Source organism: Formica exsecta, unplaced genomic scaffold (assembly GCF_003651465.1).
Source record: "Formica exsecta isolate Colony F162 unplaced genomic scaffold, ASM365146v1 scaffold308, whole genome shotgun sequence".
NCBI lineage: Eukaryota > Metazoa > Arthropoda > Insecta > Hymenoptera > Formicidae > Formica > Formica exsecta.
The window spans coordinates 1,331,661-1,355,888 of record NW_021850337.1 but is presented as its reverse complement, the minus strand read 5'-3'; the positions used below and the strand labels follow the sequence as shown (position 1 = coordinate 1,355,888).

Genomic DNA, 24,228 nt, shown 5'->3' with positions numbered 1-24,228 from the left:
GTTATCCGGGCCAGCCAAGCCAGCCATTATACACCCCGCCCCGTCGCTGTGCTACTCGCCATTCGACTCCTTGTAATTGATACCCGACTGGACGCCTTATCTGAATTGCCGTGGTCGCGGCCGAACAATTTCACGTGGCGAATCGGGACGGGAAGAAAAGCGACTTTTCCCCGCGTGCGATGCAATTGCACCGGTTAGTTATTGGTTACCGGCACCACTGATTTCACCGGCGTGCGATCAAAGCGAACGATATATATCCGAGACAATGCAAATTGCATAGCTCGACCGTCGTATCGCTCTCGTCCGATAAAAAGACATTAATGTCTAAAAAGGAACGAGAGAGAGGCTTACTCGGAATTTCAGCGGGTTATTGTTCCGGTCTCTTACGGAAAGATTTCCGATAAGCGAAGTTACACTTTGGACTTTAAAAATAATACGAAATGCGACTTGAGCATGTAACTCTAAAACATCGATTTTTACGGAGAGTTACTATAGAGAATCATCTTATTATGGAGACATATTATCGAATGACACAATTTTGTTACATGAGAATTAATTTTAGCGTAATGATATTTTATATTATTATTATATTCGAATAACAAGAGAGGATATCCTGCATACATATGGAAAAAGGAGCACGTGGGTTTAAAGATTTTTCTAAATATTTAAAATATATATTTACATAAAAACATAGTTTTTTCCGCGCAAGAAACTTCCAACAAAGTTTCGTGGCACGAATGTGTAAACGCGTGCTGAAATATATTCTTTGTACGTAAATTGCTGCAGTCATTAATAATAATGTATGCGTCAAACGAGAGACTCTCGATAATCGCGCGAGTCTCTCCAAGTGAGTGTATTAAATCGCAAAATTGCAGGCTTCGTCTCGTCATCGCCACGCGACCTTAATAAATTACCGGGTACTCCGAGGGTGTCGGCTCGTTATTCAAAGTTCTCGATGACGACGCCGAGCCGAGGCATCAAAACAGGGACTAATGGACCGTTGCATCGGGTGGCATAAAAAAAAAAGAAGAGGGACGAGCACCCTCGGTATGGCCCAAGTGTCAGAAAACGCTCTCGTGGAGCCAACCGTGTCGGTACGCTCCCATGCTCGGCGTAATTGTATCGATATCCTATCTCTCGCCGTGTATTTTATTCGTATATTCTCCGCATTATTCTACTCGTGACTAGGCGAACGATCGCGATGACATTTTTTTTTTTTTTTTTTTTTTTTGAAAGGAAGTTCTCATCAAAATTATTCCATTATGGCTACTATGACACGCTTATTCCAAAAAATTGCTTATCCCAAAAAATTGCGAATTAAATTATTTTTTATTCCTCTAATTAAATTGTTAACAGCCTAATAGCTTTATCAATTTAATTATAGAAATAAAACTTTAATTTCTTTCTTTCTCTATATTAAAAGAGCTGAGTTGGATAATAATACAACTCTTTTTGTGTATCGATTTATTAGATCAATCCTGTAAACATCTTTTCTTTGGTCAATTTGGAGTCGAATTTTCAACGACAACGTCGCATCATTTGGATTATCGAAAAGATACACACACATATACACGCGGACAGTTTGCGAGAGTGATTACTTACCGAGAAACGTATTATCGTCGACCACAAAGCACACTTCTCTCACCCTCTTCTCTTTTCTACCAAGAAATTAGGGGGAAGTGTAGACACAGGACGCATAACGTCGCTCGGATTGATTTTGCGCGTTTTACTTGTGCAAAAATAGAGCATTAATTTTTTAATCCTGGTGATACTTATCGGAAATTATTGTATTTAGAAAATATGTGTGTATGTATGATCCAGAAATTTAAAAAATTAAAAATGACAAAAGATTAATTTTATTAAAATTTTAAATTAGCAAGCAATAAATCATGATTAAGCTTATAATTAGCTTTGTTTTTACAAGCGTTAAAAGAATTATATTTTTAATTAAGTTTTTTTTTGCCGAAGGGATCTGTGCAAAGAATTAAAAAAAAAAATGTCTGTCTCATACACGAACTACAAGTCGAAGAATGCACGCATGAAACGCACGAAAGTGCGAAAGTTGGACGTATGTAAATGAGTTCATTTTAAAAAACGTCGTATCCCTCGACTTAAAGGGAAACTGAAAAGTAAGAAGACGAAGAATATTTCCTGGCTTGCGTGAACGACGTAACGAGACTTCGTTCGATTTGAAACTCGCTTTACACGATCAATAAATGGAAAACTATCCTCCAAGGAATTCTATTCGTAAATTTTTGTGTGTCGTTATATTTTTAGGATTTAATTTATATATGTTTCTGAGATTTTGCGTTTGTTTTATAAAAAATACTACTGCTTCTCAGACGTACGTAAAATATGAATACATACATATAGACGTATAATCTAAATATAATATATAATGTTTAAATTAATTAAATTTTTCATTTATGAACTTCTTGCTTTTGTAATATTATTCTTGAAATTAACGCTGGAATATTTTCGTCAATTCTGTCGGAAAATGTGGATCATTTGAAGTGACCTTTAAAAGCGAACAAGAAATCAAGCTTGAACAATTGTCGCATGTGCAACCTTTAACTGTAACCCAGATTGCATTAATCGAACGCGATCTGCACACACACACCGGTATTTATGTTAGCAATTTCATCGCTTCGTACGATCAGCCGCGGTGCGTTTATGTGCACGCTTCTCTCGCATACACGTATTTTTGCATGCACGCGTCTTGACTCGGTTAGATAATCATCAACGAGGTGCCGTTTTGTATCGCGAAACGAGACATTCGAGGTTGCTGATTCGATGAGATAATAGCCGCGAGATTCCATCAACTAAAACTTATTAATAGAGTAATAGAGAGCTACACTTTTTTACTTTGCAAAGTACTCTATATAATAGTAGAAAGTAGAAATAGTAAAAATGTCCTTATATTTTTTAAATTTTTATTGTATGTTTAATTTAAAAAAAAAATATATATATATATATTTTTTTTTTAATATTATAAGAAAAAAATATTACAACCATTTAGCTTTAACTTTTGATGAGTATCCGGAATTTCGGAAATAACGATCCCTCGATCTCACGAGGGTGGACGGGCATGCAACAAGTGCTCGGAAGAGGAGGCGAAGCGCGGTTAAAAGTGAGGAAGGAGGGTGGCGGTAACAAGAGTCGGAGGGCAAGAGCGGGCGAAGCGACGAACCTGACACGAAAGCGGTCGTTCAATGAACCACGCAAATGTAGCCTGACATTGCGAAACTCTTGAAATATCCGTAGCGATCATATTGACGAATGACATTCGATTGAATCTTGTACGCGGGTTGATTTAATATATATATTATATATATATTTGAGTATTTTTGGTATAATTATAAATTGATGTAACTATAAATTAAATCGGTAATTTCAGTATAAATTACTTATGAAGTTTATAATATATTATATTTTATTTTTATGTAGTTTCTTATGTACATTTTTCAATTTTATAATTATTCGATTATTAATCGAATGTAAAGTAAGCGATAGATTTTTAAACTATTGCTCTCCCATTAGATCTCATACGTAAAAGTTGTCGAGTTGTGCTTGATGGAAACGGAATGCTGTGTGCAATAATGGAAGAGACGACCGATGGCGGACCATTAGCGACGACCTTTATTAAATGCGTAGACTAACTAGCTCGGCTATGTGATGAAGCATTCCGTTGTACATGACTTAACACTACGACAGTCGTAGTGCCGATGATTGCACGGAGAATTTCGTAGCAATCTGCATGCATACCTCGATGTTTCCCTCGATCGCGCTCTAATCAGACGTCGATTACGCTATTCAACAGAATTTAACTCTTTCTTTTTTATTTCTTTTTATAGAAATGACGAGAAAAATTATTATACCCAAAACAATATGGAAAACATCTTTTTTTCCTAAAATTTATATTCTATTTTAATTTAATATTTATATATTCGACTTTATTTATATTTTTTTTTTTTTAAGTTTTATTTCTCATATTGCAACGATTATCGATATTTTCCGAAATGTCAGCGACTCGCGACTCGTTTAAGGCGATTTAGATGTAATGTAATCTTGACAGACCACGCGGTTTTTCTTTGCTGCCTTCACCCTACATCACATACTAAATCTCAGTATCACGAAAATCGTAGAGAGGTAAATCAATCTGATATCTAGATATCAGTATTTTCTAATTTTCGGGCAATGATTTTGTGCTCACATAAATTAACCTATTAGTGTCAAACCGATTACGAACCGAATTTCCCATATTTGCAACGATTAAAGTTCTCAAATTTATTTTGGCTGTCGAATTATAGTAATATCTGAAATATATTAGATTGTATCATGGTTCGAAAAAAGCAGACAAAATTGAGTAAAAAATTCTCGAGAAGGTTGTTATATTTCTATCATATTTCTTTTTTCGATCCAATGTATAATTATATTTTTATTAATTTAATATTTTTACAATCCTTTTCTGGTATAGTATGTACTTTAGCTTTTTATTTCTGACCCTTAGAATATCATTATAACATTATTTTAGTAACAAATATGAGTTATAAAAATCGTACTTATATAATAATGACTATAATATTGTAATATAAGAGAAGATATATTATGTTCTATTATTATATTCAGGGAAATGTTGTTAGCACAAGTACAAGTTGAGAATTGTGCTTAATAAACGTATCATGAATTTTGGAGATTTCGAAAATGAATGTACAGCTGCGAACTTCTTCAGCGTCGTGCATATGTAAGTTTATCAATGTTTAATTGCGAATTATTAATCGATCCTGAAAATTGATTTCGAGATTAAAGATGAGAGAAGATAATAAATAATAATTAAGAAACTAACGACTTATCCGAAAATTTAAGGATCCCAATATTTTTAAAAATCTAAATTAAAACATCTAAACTCTTATAGAGAGATTTAAGAGAAACCGAATGTTTAAAAACTTAAGAGAATGCACATCCAGCAGTCAAGTTTTTTAAAACTATACGGATCCTTGGATCCAAAGATACAGTCATATAACTCGGCTTCTCTCGATCAATCACAAGAATTACATTTACATTACATTTCGTAGACGCGAAAACAGATTTTCTCAAGACACACAGCATCGACCGCGTAGATCTCCGCGTAAGAAGCTCAGACCAACTCGAACGTCGGCGTCGCTTGTGATCGATCAGCTGAAAAACGGCTTTCGACGTCCCGGCGATTTCACGCCGCGCATGCGAACGCGTCGAAATTGGTGTCCGGAATTCTTGATAAAATATTTGCGCGATAATCGATGCGGTTGTAACGAGGAACGCACCATGATGGTGCAACACCGTGGAAGAAGCTTTGTTCCGGAAACGCCCAAGATCTATTCCATCGGTTTGCATTCCACTACGCGAAGTTTAAGCAATAGCAATGATCTCTCGAGCTTGTATAACGCGACAAGAAACTTTAAGAGGCGTTTTGATATCGTTCTCAGGTGATACATTTAATATCAATGATGCATTTTTTGTATATATTATATTATATTTAAAATATATTTTAGACTTATATTTAAAATATATTTTAGAATAATATTTTATTATATTTAAAATATATATTGTAATTCTTGCTAGCACACACATTTCTTCTTTTCGCATAAAGATATATCTGTTAAAATTAAAATATATGCACATGAGAATATATATAAATTTTGTGTGGAGAAAGAAAAAAGAATATGTTTGCAATAATTTCAGGCCGATGTTTATATGCGAATATTGGGTTGAAAAATCAACACCAACGTCAAGCTCAACATTGACGTCGATAGATGCATTGCTTAAAACACAGAAAAATCGCCAAATCGCGGTAATCGATTGTACAGAATCGGCGAACATCTCTAAATATAATCGGATTCAAAAGAATGATTATAATCAATCATTTAAACATATTAAAGAGAAAAGCAGCGACATATTGGACTCTTTACGAGGCGATTATGCTGCCGGCGATCGTTCCTTTATATCTAAGGATTTTAAAGACTCGTTTGTGAAAAAAGAATATAGATCCTGTATAACTAAAGACGCACAAATTCAAACTTCGAGCAGAAAGAGTTTGCGACGAAAAAAAATGAAGAAACGATTGAAGCTGGCGGATGAAGGAATCTCTCATCGCAAACATCACGATAATGAGCTCCGCGGAAGAATTATTGCGGATTTTCGCGATGATTCGCATAACTCAAATCAAAGAAATTGTTATGATAAATCAAGACTATGCGCTCAAGTTTTGGAGAGCAAGCGCACCGACTATATCAATAAATTCACGGCCGTAAATCGACAGATAGAAGAAATAACGGCGGCGTTAAGGGAAACCTGTTATAACGATGATAATTCGCGAAGTAATCTGGAAAATGGCGAGGAATACTTTTCGTCGGTATCCGATGATGCGAAGGTAAATACGAATCGAGAGTCGAATGATGTCGAAAATAAATCTACGATTGCGAGAGGAGAAAATAAAAAGACGAAAAGAAAAGATAATTTAAAAGAAAATGTTAGAAGGGTCATCAGAGAATCAGAAAGTGATCGGCGTAAAAATATGCTAAAAGTTTTACATGTTGACAATATTAATGATGAACTTTTAGATCCGTCAAGTAGAGAATATTCGAAAGATACTCTTACTCCCGCTATAAAGCTAAAGGATATTTTCGTACGTGATTCCACTCGAATGTTTTCAATAGATAGGACAGTTCATCCTTTAATTAGAAATTCTGGGAACAAGAAGAAAGGGAAATGCCGCTTCGTCAAAAAGATTTCTTTCGATCTGGATTTAACAAAGAACGATGATAAGCTGCAAGAATTTTCGATCGAGGCTGAAACCTTCGATAAAGTCCACGTAAGAAATAACTTTATAGTTCCAAGCTATGATAAGCACGTGAAAGATTTAATCGAAGATTTTGCTGGTTCAGAAGAATCCAGATATCGCAAGAAAATCATCGGGGAGAAGGTGGGTGAAATGGCTATTCTGGAGGACATAAAGAAAAGAATAGATAGAGATATCGACGATCATTCGTCCGAAAAGGGCGAAAACGATACGGAAGATTTTCTTACTATTTCTCAAAAAAGCAGTAATTTCGATCGTCTGTTCTATGAAATAACATCAATGGAAGATGTAGGGTCCGTCAGAACGATCGAGGATTCTAAGTCTACATCGTTGATCGTATCCGAATCGCCGAATCTCGATTTAACCGGGATACAAATTCGCAATTCGATATCAGCAGACGCTATGAGCGAACGATCGAACAAAAATTCCACTCTTTCCGAATACTTCTCTTGCATGCAATTCCCAAGCATGGTTTCATTTGCAGAGAACGATGACGAGCCCACTCTTAACTTTGAAAATCATGGTGTAAATGCTCACGATTCGAATTCATTTTCGAACTATAATTATTATGATTCGCATTCAAATTTAAATATCAACAACTTTACGCGTTCGAACTTGGATGCGAGTTTCGATCGCTCATATTCCAATTCAGAATGTGTCGCGGAATATATTTCCCCGAATAAATTTCCAACGAGAAACGCGACGACCGACACGTTTGAACTATCCGAGGATGAAGAAAGTTTCGTGGAAGATAAGATTTGCGAGCGTCTTCTCGGAGAGAGTACGAGGAAGAAGAAAGAATCACGCGTTGAATTCGAGAAACGATACACAGCTGATTCTACATTCGAGACGTCAAAATCGTCGAGGTACATCGGTTCGATAGATTCGGGCGTGTTCAGTTCGTCGTTGATCGATCTTTATCCTCACGAGAATTCTGCCGACAAATCGGGGCTTAAAAAGAAACGTCGCGTCGAAAAACTCGACGGGTCATCGCCTTTAATCGTCGATTTTAATTCGGGCAGTAGTGGTACCGACGATACTCTCGATCAAAGAGTGAATGACGTCGTGCGGGATCTCACTGAGAAGCTGATACTTTGCGAGAGAAGAATGAAATTGAAGAAGATGCGAAAGATGGGATGCAAAGCGAGAGACGCGCGTTATTACGTACGTATTTATGGATTTGTAGAACTTTTTAAGTTTTAATTTTGAAATTGAAAAATTCTTTCGTGAATTTTCGGACGTATCGCGATTAATTCGCGATAATTCGCTTTCTCGCAGTCTCGGCAAACTCTGTCGCGTACTTGCAAGTTGAGCAGAAGTCTTTATGACGCGTATTGCGATCTCTTCAACTCTCCTCGACGATCCAGCGAGAACGAGAGGATCCTCAGTATTTCCACGCCGACGTTGTTATCGCTATCGGATTCCGAGATTGAAAATCAAAATGAATTGAGATGTTAGCTATGTATGATCGACGATTTTCATAAATTTATCGATGCAATTCTATTTCAAGTTTAGAAATAATTTACGTCGTTCTTTGTAACACAATATTTAGTGCTTGTTGGAAAATTTTGCCAATTAATTCTAATGTACAAATATTGCTTTGCTCTCGCCATAACTTTGGTAAATACATGCAAAAATCTCTTTGATCGTTGCTCAACGTCTCTTTTGTTAATTCAGACACTTGTATAAGTGCATAAAATGGCAAATGAAAAAAAAAAATATTACGATATTGCTTTAGGTGCATTCACACATTTTTATTATACATTTCTACATATATTTAATAAACTATGACGCTTTTTATGCATGCCTTCTAATTGGTTATCTTTTGTAATTAATAATTGATAATAGGAATATTTATTAATTATTCAAAAATTAATCATTTATAAACATGATTCACACTTAGAATACGTAGACAGTTTCGATAAAATATTATTTATTGTATTAATCTCTTAATAAAATATATATAATTGTTGATTTCAAAATATAAGAAAAAATATTAATTAATTAGAACAATCTCATATTCGTTCATATACGATTTAGCAATAAAAAAATCGTTATTTACAAGTGCGACAATCAAGCAACTCGATTGCATCGTTAGATGATAAATCATTATTGCTTCGATCGCGTCGATCGACATTGTGATGATGGACTCACAAACACACAATACAATCGATTTGCCGCGGTTCGTCTTGACACTCATCGAGAGGAGTTCAGACCACATCATTAGACGATACTGACCGTTTTCGCGTTGCGGTTTCCTTTGAAGGGGACTAGAGAAACCGTCGAGCCCGTGCGAGACCAGCCGAGCGGAAATGCATAAACGAATGGACGAGTCGTTTCGCGCATCCGCGACTGTCAGAAAGGTCTCTTCTCTCTTCTCCCATGAACGGATCGGCCGGAAAACGAGAGACACATGGGGAAACGAGACACCGGACAAACGATAGCGCGAACGACAAACGCGATCAAAAAGATGCGCCCTGGACTTTATCACGAGAGGATGCCTTCTGCGTTTGATATCTCGGAAATGGCGTTGACTTCGCGATTTCAACCTGGATAAGCAAGCTCAATAAAAGAAATGCGGGAAATGGGGAATGGCTATAAACTCGTGGACGTGTATTGTGCTATACGCGATGCAAACATAATATTTTAAGGAAATTTATATTTTAAATAAATAGTTATTATCCTCTTTCTCTCTCTTCGTCTGAAAAATTTTAATAATATGATTGTTCTATTTCTTACATATATTTATCTATTTTTACTCGTAAATAAATCGATCTCGAAATCCAGTAGAATATCATAAATGGAAGGATGTATCTTCATTGTTCGCTTTTATCCTTTGGGTTACTACGAACGATGGTTCTCGTGCGATTTTCAGATTCTTACCGTCGGGATTTCGACGCGGAATTTAACCGTCTATGACTATACGTCGTGGAGTCGGAGAGACCGCGATACTCTGCGTCGAATTATCGCGGAGCGCCGAGCTTTTCGCAAAGATGTGTGTCCCATATCGCGCGGATCTGAGATTATCATCGGGTGATACTTATTTCCTCCTTTGTGCGAGCCTTCGTGACGGCGTATCAAAGAACTCCTGGGGAATTAGGTAGCACGAGCACCCGATATAAGATGCTTTCCCGCGGCTGATCCTCCGTCATCGTGAATGGAAAGGCTCGCGGATTGAGAGAAGCGTCTCTCTCTCTCTCACTTGTTCTCTCTTTCTCTCTCTTTTCTAATTCTGTCGGGAAAGTAATTATATTTCTTTCGTACGCTAACTCTCCGTTACGGCGACGACATAAAAGACTAAAGAGGAGAACATTCCTCGCCGAGAAGTTGCGAGGAAGATTTTTTTGCAAAAGGAAAATTTGTATATATGCGTAATGAAACGATACAGCGTTTTTTTTTGCAATGGTCCTCATAAATTATTTTCACAACAAATTATTTTGTTACACAACACAAAATAAAATAATGATTATTGTATCTATATAACACTATGAATTAAAAATTTCATATTTATATATTAATTTCATGTATAATTTTACATAGTCGGTTATGAATTGTGTAGCAAAAAAGTGCAAATGTTTCTAATGATATTGAAATTACCGAGCGTACCTCGAAACTTCAATCATCTTATCTTATCTCTTGAAAAACCTTATTCCATGCTGTGCATAAGAAATATCAAATTAGTATCACATCTACACACTTGTATTGTGTATATTTGTCACTTGGTAGGAAGATTGTTAGAAGAAATTTTTTGATCAGTCTATACCGGGATAGCCAAGAGGGTGAGCCTCGTGACGTCTTTAGGGTCGGCATGAAGCAATTTTCGCTTCAGCAAACGATCGTGTATTTTAACACCAGTCAGATGAAATAATGTGTCAAAATTGCTCGTGATTCCATTAATTTTAATTATATCGCAACTGTGATTATATATAATATAATTATTAATTATATTTTTTTCCTCTAATAACTTTGATAATCTTTTTCATGATATTTTTTAAGTTAAATATAATAATAATAATTAGGATCTTTTTAATATTAATTATAATAATAGAAGTAATATGTAATTTATATTTGGCATCGCGTGTTGCTATTATGTACATTCAATATTTATGTCGATATATAAAATCGGTCGTGTGAGAACACGACATTATACGAAAGCATCGGGCAGGTCGTGCCTGGAAGATGGACAAACAGAAAACGATGCTTTTACCACTCGGCAAACAGTCGCCGCTCTGGCGCACATCGCCACAATATTACCGTGAACAGGGCTGGGTTAAGGTGGCATCATTCGATTTAAAAGCGGTATTATTTTTATCTATAATCTTACGGCATTATAGCATGCGTTAACAGAATGGGATGTCTATTGGCGCATTATTTTCTCAATGCTTTGAATCTTTCTTTTTCGATAATTTTTTTCGCTCAAATTAATTAAATTTGACTTTATCACACTACATAATTTTTATATCATATATATTGCATTAATTAAAAAAAAAAAAGTTTTCTCTTTAGCACAAGTAACTACGAAAGAAAGACAGTAATTAAGTATTATTTCAATGCATATTTTTATTTATATTGCCTGGGGTGCCACATCAGCTTGTTTCGATCCTGATTCTGATCTCTTAAACGACAACAAATATCTCAAGGATAATAACTGTGAAAGCTTTTGTGTGTGAGAGAAGGCGCGCCTCTCTCGCCAGCCTCTTTTCACCGCGATGTCCGGATATCTCGAAAGAGAAATTTCCGTCTCGAATGCGATCAATTTCCGTTCGGACTGGGGACCCAGAACGAACGTCCAATATCTTGCAAACAGTTTTCTTCCCAATACTTTTTAATAAGTATGTCAATTTAATCAACTAACGAACAATGCAATAGACAATATTTTTCACCAAATTAATTCCATTATATACTTTTCCATAAAATTAATTCTATTATATCATTACACACCATCTTATCATTATCAGTAACTAAAAATTTAAAAATTTATTATTTAATTGTATTAGTTAATTACATAATTTGATTAATATTTTATTTACTATAAATGTTTTTATTATATTAAAATACAAGAGTAAAGAAGCTTAAACAAATATAAATTATGTGCACTCTTCGAGATTTATTTCGCAAAAGAATGTATAGTATTCTTCTTTGAAGACTAACTCTTGGTATCGGCATACTTTATCATTGTGTCAGCCCGTGAACTGGCATCCCTCCATTGGGTTGAGCGTACAAAATGTTTGATGTCACGGAGATTACCGGGGTGGCAAGCGTACACACCAGCGTCGACGGCATGCCGTAGTTAAGGGCGTTTCGTGGTGATCCTTTCCTCCCGAACAAATATAAGGGTCGTCTTCTCGGGGGCTTGCAAGAATGTGTCAAAGCCGGTCTAGGGCCGACGATATAGTCGCAAGCATCAAACAATTATATGATTCACGCCGATTACTGTATCTAATATAATTCACTCCTCTCCATCTCTCCATTTCTTTTTATGCTATACAGAACATCCTAATTTTATCGGGATGATCATTGATGGTATTATTTTTGGCACAACAAATCGATGTTAACTTTCCCTCCGCGAAAATTAATTATTTGTAATTTTTTAATTCATAGCATTGTACATATATTTATGAAGTTCAAAGCTTACTATGAGTTTTAAAACTCATAGTAGAGAGACTACTTTTTAGAGAGATGTGTTGAATTTTTATTATTATAATTTTGATTATCTGTAGGCTGTAAAGAAAAATGCAGATATTGAAGATATTCCAACAATCATGTCTACTTCGAACTTTTACATTGAAGTAACTGACATTTATTTTGCGAACTCACTCGTGCCGCGCAAGAAGTAATACCCTCGGGTTACATCACATCGGAGCGCATGTTGTCGCCGCTGATCGGTTAGAAACCATCCTATACATATACTGCAAAACTCAATATCAACTATAAAAAAATAAAAAATTCGAAAGTTTAATATTTTTATTAATACTGTATATAACAAGGTGTCTACTTTCTAGAAAAATATGGAGGGATTGTCAGGGAATTTTTTTACAAGATTTCAGTAGAGACACCTTGATGTAATCTCGTTGCATAATTGCATTATTATCATTTAAATATAGTAGAGAATTTTTCGAAATCTTAGAGTGAGAGAGGCAGAGAGAGGCGAAAATTATTTCAAATTCCACTATAATATTTTCAAGTCTGATTTCTTCTTACGAGAAGAGAAAAGCGTTCTCTCGAACCACGCAACGTGCGTAAGCGCCCACATAACACGCACGTACACTCATACAGACACACACTTAAGACGCCGAAGGGAAACTTCCCACGGGAGGAGCAATTCTGAAAATTCTTGGAAGAGACACGTCGATATAGAGGCTGCACTCGAGACTACCATACTCCATCTCGACCTGGGAAAATTCTATTTCGCCGAGGCGAATAGCAAAGCGAAGATGACAAAGTCAAGGAGGAAAATTGCGAAATTGCTTCTTGCAAGCGCGACCCGCCGGCCAACTCGACGGTACATCCGGTATATCCGGTATGTCGGTCGGTCTCGCCGTCAACTCGTCGGCGGCCTGGAGAAGGAAGAGGAAAAAGGTGAGAAAAGATCTCGGGAGCTAAGTAGATTCCGCGATGCCTTTGTGGGCACCTCGACTCGTCGTCCTCCCAGGACGTCGGCACGATCTCTCGGACCAGAATATATCCCTGTCGTCGGTAAATCGCCAATCGAATTCCCGGCGACCTGGCGACGAGGAATGGAGTAGAGAGTAAAAAAGAGAGAGAGGAAGCTTAGAGATTTATCGTCAGACTTTCCGATCTTCGTTGTGGAATTGGCTTACGAAAAGTTGGTCCCTAACACGAATATCTCGATCGCTCACAGGAATTGGATTAACAACGTTATTGCAATGGCATACGCAAGCCGTTCGACACGATGATAAATTGCTAAATCTGTAATCGAAGAGTCAGATACAAGAGAACACTCTAACTAACAAGTAAAGTAAATTTACTAGTGAGTAGCCGGTCAAATAGTTAATCGGCTAAACGAAATATAATATTACATATGTATTAATTAATTCTGCCAGATCTCAAGTTATTGTTCTCGTCTCTCGTTATGTTTGAGTATGAACACATGATGGATGATATATTATAAATATATAGAAAAATAACTAATTTTTTTTTTTAAATAAGACTTAACTTTATTAAGATATATTATTTTAATTATACGTCGATCAATCATCTCCACTCTCCTATGTGTCGTCAAGATATTTATCTAATTCTTTACCTCTCCCTTGATGAGTTAACTAGCCGCGTTTGGTTTGTAAGACGAGAGAATTTATACATTTATGAAATGGATGTGGAACTTATTAACGAATAGTTGCGGAGGATCTCGAGGAGAAATCAGCCTCTTAGGTTTAAAGCTTTTCTTCTCTTTCTCTCTCTTTTTTTTCCATAGGGGGGTCGCGACACGTCTCTTTATTCGACCGGCACACAAAGGTTCCGCGAAGATTACAGGACCGCCAATCCCCTCCTGTATGGATTCTAGGGGCATTATGGCGACACATAGTGAAGTAATATGGAAGGGCATCTCATCCCTGGACAATACTGTGCCTCTCTTATAACTGAAGATCTTTATAGCTTTTTTTTCTTCTATCTTTGTCGTTCTCCCTGGATCGTTATGTAACCGCGACGATCGTGACGGTAACGTGATTTCGATGCCGCGAGAAATCCCCGTTGAAGAAGTAAATAAGACTATGTTTTTTGCGATATTATACTATATTATCGGTTTACAAATTATAATTCGGAATAACGTGTCGGCAAATAAAGCAAAATTATTATTATAAAAAGCATAGCTTAAAATTAATTTGTTTTGGAAATTTTCTGAAGAGATTTTAATAAATATTTTTTTTTTTTTTTAATTTTAAAAGATACATGCAAAATAAAATATAAATATTATTTAATTTATTACTTTATAGTATATTGCTAGATTAATATCATTAATATAAAAGCATCTTTTTAATAAGTGTCATATAATATTTATGAAATTTTGATTTTTTTTTATATGTATTAATCTAAAAGCAACATAGATATTGGTTGTCGGAATGAATAAAACGTAGGTTTATATTTTTTTGAGAGACATGTATTTTAGAAGTCAAAACGTTATGTACAGATATGATCAGCGTAACGCATCCGCAAATTAATCTATCGCAAAGTAATACATGTAAATCGAGATTTGTCGCAAGGGCGATATCATACATTTTTATACATACATATTTGCGTATATGTGTTTGTTTTATATACAATTACGAGAAACACTCGAATCAATGCCTTAAGGATGTATGTGTCAATCTTTCTCGCTTATCCTGAATAATACATATATAATATTATTTCTGGATAATTATACATATAGAGCGTATACGACATATATTTAATATTACATTCTTACGAGACTACGAATTAGATATAGGTCGAGATGCAACATTGTATTTTTGCATAATTCTACAACTAGATGTATGCATATGTGTGTATATTGTGAATAAATTTATTGTAACTGACATACGAAATGATAAAAATCTGGGGTTGATCGTACATTTTAACTTAATTTTAAAATTAAAATTGCATTTGCCCGAAATAAAATTAATCGCTCTTCGTTAATCCGCATAATTGTTTATCGATGTACAATGATTGAAAATTGTTAAACTAGATAAGTGGCTGTAATATTATACCTAAACACACATATACAGATGAGTTTCTCAGGAAATAACGTCTATACAACTGTTTAAGTTTTCTCAAGTGTACATTCACTACAACGAACTAGATTATGTTTCGCATTAGATTCTGACTAGATTATGTGCATACTAATTGAATACTCCTTCTTCGTATCTGTCGTCTTAAAGATCATGACTAGAAAGCACTCTTTCGTTCTAAATTAATAGAACAAATGATAATGCAAAACTCAAAAGATAATTTAAACAAAAAATTTTATATATGCGCGAGTGCGCGATTAAATTATATTATTATTATAAAATTAATAAGAATCTCTATTATAATGATTAAAAGTAACGTATGATTGACTACATTGACTAGATGTGGTCGTATCTTTAGGATATAACGATGACTTCCAAGTTCGTTTCTAACACTATTATCTCCTACAACTAAATACAATTAGATCGGTTCCTATGGTTGAAGAATGGGTCTGATACTTCTGAGAAACAGATATACATGTATATATATATACGGCTTATCGATTGTTCAAATGCATTCATGTGTTCACATTAATTTCAGTTTTTATATAATATAACTATTATGTATCTTATCTTAGTTTTTATATCATAAAGGTTTCAAACATCTTAATACTATCTTTGATTTTAGCTGTATGAGAATACGATCTCTACGATCGGGGGGTGTGTTAAATCTAAGATTAATGATCGATTATAATGAATGACTCCATAAATCCAAATACTATCATCTCAAAGCACGCCGCTCATCGCTAACGTATTATGTAATGAAATTCGAAAAAGAAAAAATCATACATTATATAGTTTGATCGACAAATATTATTTAATTTTTTTGTTATTATATGTGTGTACAATTATTGTGCAATTATGCATGAATTTTATTGAAATTACGATTTTATGTTTTTAGGTGAATTAAACTGGATATGTAAAATGGCATTGATATATTTTTGATCATTAATTAATAAAAGTTAATTTCTATAAAAAATATAAATTTACATAATATATTATAATAGAGATAATATGTTATATAAATATAATAATAAATTATAAATAATTATATTTTATTACATACAATACAATTAATAATGATAATATAATTAAATATTTCAGCGAAATAAACTTTTTTAAAGCCGGATCCAGGCCAAGCGAACGAATACAAATGATTACGAATATCAGTGAAGAAGCGTTATTTAATTAATATAATCTTATAAAAATTATGTTATGCTGAATAAAAAATTATTGTATAAAACATTATAAAAATATACATTATAAAAAAATATTTTATAAAAAAAAATTAAAATAATTCCTTTTCTCACACGCTCATTCGCTGATATTCATTTGTAATCGTTCGTACTCGTTCTCTTGATCTAGATCTGCCTTAAGAGATGTAACAAATTTGTTTAATCGGTGGTAAGTCTGCTCGCAGACTTAACGCTAGACAAATTGAGATCGTCATGTCAGATAGTCTCTATCACTTAGCCTAATTGCGCTTCATTATATATACATCGCGCATGCTATATACAGATTTATATCACGCGAAGTATCAACTGTTATTTATTCGCGCAATTACATCGGCAAAATTTTACATAAATTTACAGAGAATTTATATCCCGTTAAAATTTTCTTTTAATTACATAGCACAATTCTATGACTAAAAGTTAATTATTTGACTAGACATGACTAGAGATGATCAAAGATCTTTGATCTCCGTAATTTCTATGTTTTGGCAATAGTGTGCACTCGATAATCTCGAATCTTATAGCTTCTGTATCCAATGGCAAAGTAATGCGACACGTTCATGTTTAATACATATCTAACAACTGACGTGACTTCATTATGTTTTTCTAAATATTTATAATTGGCAAGTTATATAATGTCTCGTACATTAACATAATGTAAATTATATATTACTATTAATTTTGAAAGTGAATTCCAATACATTTTTATTATATCTTAATAAAATTATTATATCTAATAATAATATAACAAAATAATAATTACATAAAACATAAATCATGAAATAATCAGAAGTCACATATAACTGTAATAATTATCCAATCACAAGAAATGTATTAAACATTTGCGTTAGTATATTATGAGAGAAATATGACTCTTCCGTATTTTTTTTTTTGAAATTTTTTTCAAATTTTGACCGCCTCCAATTAATTTTTTTTTTAATTACTAATATGTTATCTTAGGTCGTATACTACGATCTCAACAATACACGGGAATGGAATCTATATATACTTTATCGGCGATACTTATCTCTCAATTCTTTTCGCATGTCAACTATAATATATAATTCATATATACAAATTTATATTTGATATACGTACAACGGTAATGTGGAACCCTGTTTATCCCGGTAAATTCCGTGAGTGAAATATAATAATGATCATATTTTTAAGAACAAGATTAACGCATACAATTACACGTATGGTAATTTCGGAATTTGGGTTTTAATTTCTTCAATCAAATAGTATGCGTTATTAGCGCATCACTAATACGACTACAAATGACTAAACTAGACGGTTAGAACTTATACGAAGGGATACTTGATTTCTTTAATCAGTTTATCTCTTCCTCCTCCTGATCTTTAACATGTTATCAATCAAAGTTCTATTTCTGAAGTTTCTTTTCTTTTATATATATATAATGAACAGTTTACAAATTGATTAAAAATTTCATAAAATAAAACAAAATAATTTTTGGAAGTTTGACTAGAGAAAATTTTATGCAAAGACTAGACATATATAAACATTAGAAATTGACTGGATATAAATTAAATGAATAAAAATTTGATAATAAAAAATTTGATAAAATAATCTTTGAAAATTTAATTAAAGAAATTGTTATGCAAAAAGATTTAAAAATATACAAATTAGCAATTGATAGGAATAACTAAAATTAAATAATTGAAAATTGTTAAATTGAATAATTAGAAACAGAATTAGAAGTTTAATAAAATAAAATAAAACCATTTTTTGGAAATTTGACTAGAGAAGGTTTTGTGTGCAATAAGACTAGAAATATAAAAAACTTTGAAATTAACTAGGGGAATTAAATTACTAAAAACTAAATTTGTTTGATTAGAAATCTATTAAAATAAAATAAAAACTATCTTTGAACATTTGCCTAAAGAAAGTTTTCTACATATAAATTAGAAATACAAAAAAATCACAAATTGTGTTAACTAAAAATAAAATATAATTATACATTATTTAAATAAAACAATTTTTAGAAATTAAACTAGAAAAAAATTTGTGTAAACAGATTAGAAATATAAAAAGATTAGAAATTTTGTGTGCTATGTATATGACTAGGAATTAAATAATTACAGATATAACAAAATAAAATTAACAGCACAATTATAGAAATTAAGTATCCCTTTTTAATAACAATAACAATAATACTCTTTCTCCTTTTCACATTTATTTTTTTTTTATATTTCCCTTTTTTCTCTTCATTATTTTTTTTTATTATTAGAACGAGCATGCGGAGCGTTTTGATTGTGTACTCACAGTTACGAAAGCCGTGTCTCTTACAAATCAAGACCGAATCTCCAGTATAGTCCGGGTCGTCTCGGCAGGGGTCTCGCCGGAAATTGATGTCAGGTCATCTCGTTGGTCACCTGGCTGGTCGCTGCTGTCTGAGCGATGTCTGATTTGCCGACAAATGATTACGAATATCAGTGAAGAAGCGTTATTTAATTAATATAATCTTATAAAAATTATGTTATGCTGAATAAAAAATTATTGTATAAAACATTATAAAAATATACATTATAAAAAAATATTTTATAAAAAAAAATTAAAATAATTCCTTTTCTCACACGCTCATTCGCTGATATTCATTTGTAATCGTTCGTACTCGTTCTCTTGATCTAGATCTGCCTTAAGAGATGTAACAAATTTGTTTAATCGGTGGTAAGTCTGCTCGCAGACTTAACGCTAGACAAATTGAGATCGTCATGTCAGATAGTCTCTATCACTTAGCCTAATTGCGCTTCATTATATATACATCGCGCATGCTATATACAGATTTATATCACGCGAAGTATCAACTGTTATTTATTCGCGCAATTACATCGGCAAAATTTTACATAAATTTACAGAGAATTTATATCCCGTTAAAATTTTCTTTTAATTACATAGCACAATTCTATGACTAAAAGTTAATTATTTGACTAGACATGACTAGAGATGATCAAAGATCTTTGATCTCCGTAATTTCTATGTTTTGGCAATAGTGTGCACTCGATAATCTCGAATCTTATAGCTTCTGTATCCAATGGCAAAGTAATGCGACACGTTCATGTTTAATACATATCTAACAACTGACGTGACTTCATTATTTTTTTCTAAATATTTATAATTGGCAAGTTATATAATGTCTCGTACATTAACATAATGTAAATTATATATTACTATTAATTTTGAAAGTGAATTCCAATACATTTTTATTATATCTTAATAAAATTATTATATCTAATAATAATATAACAAAATAATAATTACATAAAACATAAATCATGAAATAATCAGAAGTCACATATAACTGTAATAATTATCCAATCACAAGAAATGTATTAAACATTTGCGTTAGTATATTATGAGAGAAATATGACTCTTCCGTATTTTTTTTTTTGAAATTTTTTTCAAATTTTGACCGCCTCCAATTAATTTTTTTTTTAATTACTAATATGTTATCTTAGGTCGTATACTACGATCTCAACAATACACGGGAATGGAATCTATATATACTTTATCGGCGATACTTATCTCTCAATTCTTTTCGCATGTCAACTATAATATATAATTCATATATACAAATTTATATTTGATATACGTACAACGGTAATGTGGAACCCTGTTTATCCCGGTAAATTCCGTGAGTGAAATATAATAATGATCATATTTTTAAGAACAAGATTAACGCATACAATTACACGTATGGTAATTTCGGAATTTGGGTTTTAATTTCTTCAATCAAATAGTATGCGTTATTAGCGCATCACTAATACGACTACAAATGACTAAACTAGACGGTTAGAACTTATACGAAGGGATACTTGATTTCTTTAATCAGTTTATCTCTTCCTCCTCCTGATCTTTAACATGTTATCAATCAAAGTTCTATTTCTGAAGTTTCTTTTCTTTTATATATATATAATGAACAGTTTACAAATTGATTAAAAATTTCATAAAATAAAACAAAATAATTTTTGGAAGTTTGACTAGAGAAAATTTTATGCAAAGACTAGACATATATAAACATTAGAAATTGACTGGATATAAATTAAATGAATAAAAATTTGATAATAAAAAATTTGATAAAATAATCTTTGAAAATTTAATTAAAGAAATTGTTATGCAAAAAGATTTAAAAATATACAAATTAGCAATTGATAGGAATAACTAAAATTAAATAATTGAAAATTGTTAAATTGAATAATTAGAAACAGAATTAGAAGTTTAATAAAATAAAATAAAACCATTTTTTGGAAATTTGACTAGAGAAGGTTTTGTGTGCAATAAGACTAGAAATATAAAAAACTTTGAAATTAACTAGGGGAATTAAATTACTAAAAACTAAATTTGTTTGATTAGAAATCTATTAAAATAAAATAAAAACTATCTTTGAACATTTGCCTAAAGAAAGTTTTCTACATATAAATTAGAAATACAAAAAAATCACAAATTGTGTTAACTAAAAATAAAATATAATTATACATTATTTAAATAAAACAATTTTTAGAAATTAAACTAGAAAAAAATTTGTGTAAACAGATTAGAAATATAAAAAGATTAGAAATTTTGTGTGCTATGTATATGACTAGGAATTAAATAATTACAGATATAACAAAATAAAATTAACAGTACAATTATAGAAATTAAGTATCCCTTTTTAATAACAATAACAATAATACTCTTTCTCCTTTTCACATTTATTTTTTTTTTATATTTCCCTTTTTTCTCTTCATTATTTTTTTTTATTATTAGAACGAGCATGCGGAGCGTTTTGATTGTGTACTCACAGTTACGAAAGCCGTGTCTCTTACAAATCAAGACCGAATCTCCAGTATAGTCCGGGTCGTCTCGGCAGGGGTCTCGCCGGAAATTGATGTCAGGTCATCTCGTTGGTCACCTGGCTGGTCGCTGCTGTCTGAGCGATGTCTGATTTGCCGATAGTTTCCTGGCCATCGATAACAGTATTATTATTATTGCTGTTACTGACGTTGTTGTTGGTTTCTGGATGCTGAGTGGCCAGGTGTTTCCGCAGGGCGGCTTGCCTGGTGAATTTAGCCTCGCATCTGGTGCAAGGAATCTCCGTGCTGGTCCCCGATGACGAAGATGATGACGAAGAGGGCGACGACGTCGCGGACGACGCGGAATTGTCAGTGTTAGGCAATCTGGGCTTGTGCCAACGTCGATGAGACGCTAAATTAGCCGGGCAAGAGAACCGCTTGTCGCACTCGGGGCAACGATACTCCACGTGGGCGATTCGGGAACAACGATGCTGCGCTAGCTGGAAGGCGTCCTCGTGAAGCTGTCGGCAAAGCTTGCACTGGTATGGTCCGAGCCGATTCTCGATCTTGGCCAATTCAGCACGCGCTTCCTCCGTGACCTCGACGATATTGAAGGCGGGATCGATGTCGCCGGTCACTACTGCTTCGTCCGGGCCTAGGATCACAGTGCCTGATACCGGACTGCTCGTATCCTCGTCGAATTTGAGCCGTCTGGCGTGTTTCTTCTTAGGCCTTTGGGCGGCGGTCTTTTCGTTGTTGGTCTGTTTCGGGGTTGACATGGAGGCGGATCCGGAAGACGGTGAAATGAGATCTTCTTCTCGGACTCTCCTCCTGGGACACTGAGGCGGCGATGGTGTGCTGGGTGGCGTCATAGGTGCGTGCACGCTCTGAAGATGTTGCTGCGGCGTTAAAAGAAATTGCTGATGATAACTCTGCATTGATTGCATGTGTGTCGGACTCGTTAGAAGGAGCTTCTGATTGTGCAGCTGGTACTTCGAGGCGAGTTCATTTCCGGGATACGGCGATAGTCGAGTGCTCTCTTCGGGAAGATGGTGGATCTTGTCGACTATCGAGTCGTGGAAGCGAGACGATTCTTTATTAAGCATCAAACGTTCGTACTGACTTTGATGACTTTGCGCCGAAGAGCTGCGTAAAGTGTCCAAGTCGTCGATAACCAGCTGTTGATCTTCCTCGCTATCTCTTTCAGGACGAGCTTGGATTTCCTCGCGGATTCTGAGATCTTTTTCATCACCCACCTCGATCATCTCTTCCGTCTTCGGAGTGTTCGGCGTTGGTGGCGGTTTCAAAGATAGATCCAAGGGGCACGGCGTTGAGGATCTCGAAGACTCCCAGGACTGCAAAGACGCGTGATGCTCGGCTGGTGGAATCCGCGAGTAGATCGGCGAGGACGGATCGTCCATCGGAATGTGCCACGTGGTCGGCGGTGCTACGTAGGCTGGATGATGAATGTCTTCGCTATAATAGCTCATATAGCTAAGACCTGGGGCCAGGAAGGCCCTCGGTAGAGCGCCGTGCAGCATTTCCACGTGCTTCCTCCTGTCCCTTGCTGGATTTCTTCAAAATTCGTATTGCATCTTTTGCTTCTCGCTTCGTGTTTCCATAGCGTCCGGATGGAAACGTTCGCACGAACTTTCGGTGCGGGCCGAGGCACCTTCGAGAGTAATTAGCCACGAAGACGCTACCACTGATGGAAGAAACGCTGAACTTCTTACGAGGATTCCTCTTTAGGATCGCCTCGGATGACACCTCTTCCTCGTGTTTCTCCCTCGGCCGTTGAACGCCGTTTGGCAGAAGCTGCTCGTGCCACGTCTCGTTTATGCCGTATGCTCCGCCCGGGCAGCCGCCGCTCATCCGACGTTCATTGGTCGTCATTTCCACCCTCACTTCGCCCTTTTGCTGGGCGCAAGCGCGTTTATTTTAACGCTCGCCGCCCCGCTTCGGCGCGAGCAGACGCTGCCAAACAGCTGGTGGGGTAGGGATGTAGTCTCTCATCTGGCTGGTTGGTTGCGGAGGTTCCTGTGGTGCAGGTAGGACTTTGATAAGGGGACAACAAAGGTGTGATTTTGGTAACATTGGTATCGGTGGATTCATATCCCGAGCGATGTTGGTCAATGTTCAGATAAATCAATATTCCAGTTATATCGGAGAAGCAGCAACCGGAAGATTACGTCTTCTGATACAAAAGAAGCTGATTAATGTTCTCGAATCAGTGTAGAAAAAGTGTGATAATTATTGTTTGTTTTTAAACTAGAATGTCGTTGATAAGAAATATCTCAGATATTATTTTCTTAATCGGTGTTTCAAACATTCGTGTTATACAGAGAATTAATCGATATATTATATCTCTTGAATTTTGTGTATTCGAAAGTGATTTCAAGAAGCAAAATATCTCAAAATTGAATGCTTTATTTTTAAGATTTCTCTCCCTAATTGCTCTTATATAGGATATGGCAACATGTTCCTTGCATGAATAATCACCTCTCTCATCACGTTTTTCTTATTTCCAAAAAAAATGTAAAGTTTATTTTTGTGTGCAAGAATCGCAATGTTTTGTGAAAAAGTTATATTAATCAATGAGTTGTTTGAGATTATTTATAAATCATAATTATTATATATACATATAC

At 34.5% G+C, this 24,228-nt stretch overlaps 1 protein-coding gene and 1 long non-coding RNA gene across 2 annotated transcripts in view; one reads left to right on the top strand and one right to left on the bottom strand.

Annotated features, from left to right (window-relative positions):
- Nucleotides 1-24,228, top strand: part of LOC115237712 — a 111,992-nt gene that overhangs the window by 84,785 nt on the left and 2,979 nt on the right. The gene's annotated exons all lie outside the window — the stretch shown is intronic.
- LOC115237709 (zinc finger protein 200-like) lies at nt 18,947-23,407 on the bottom strand. Its single transcript, XM_029810941.1, has 2 exons — nt 21,730-23,407; nt 18,947-19,213 (listed from the first exon to the last, which is right to left on the bottom strand). Exons 1-2 carry the CDS (start codon nt 23,122-23,124, stop codon nt 19,166-19,168), a joined length of 1,443 nt encoding a protein of 480 aa, XP_029666801.1. The 5' UTR covers nt 23,125-23,407; the 3' UTR covers nt 18,947-19,165.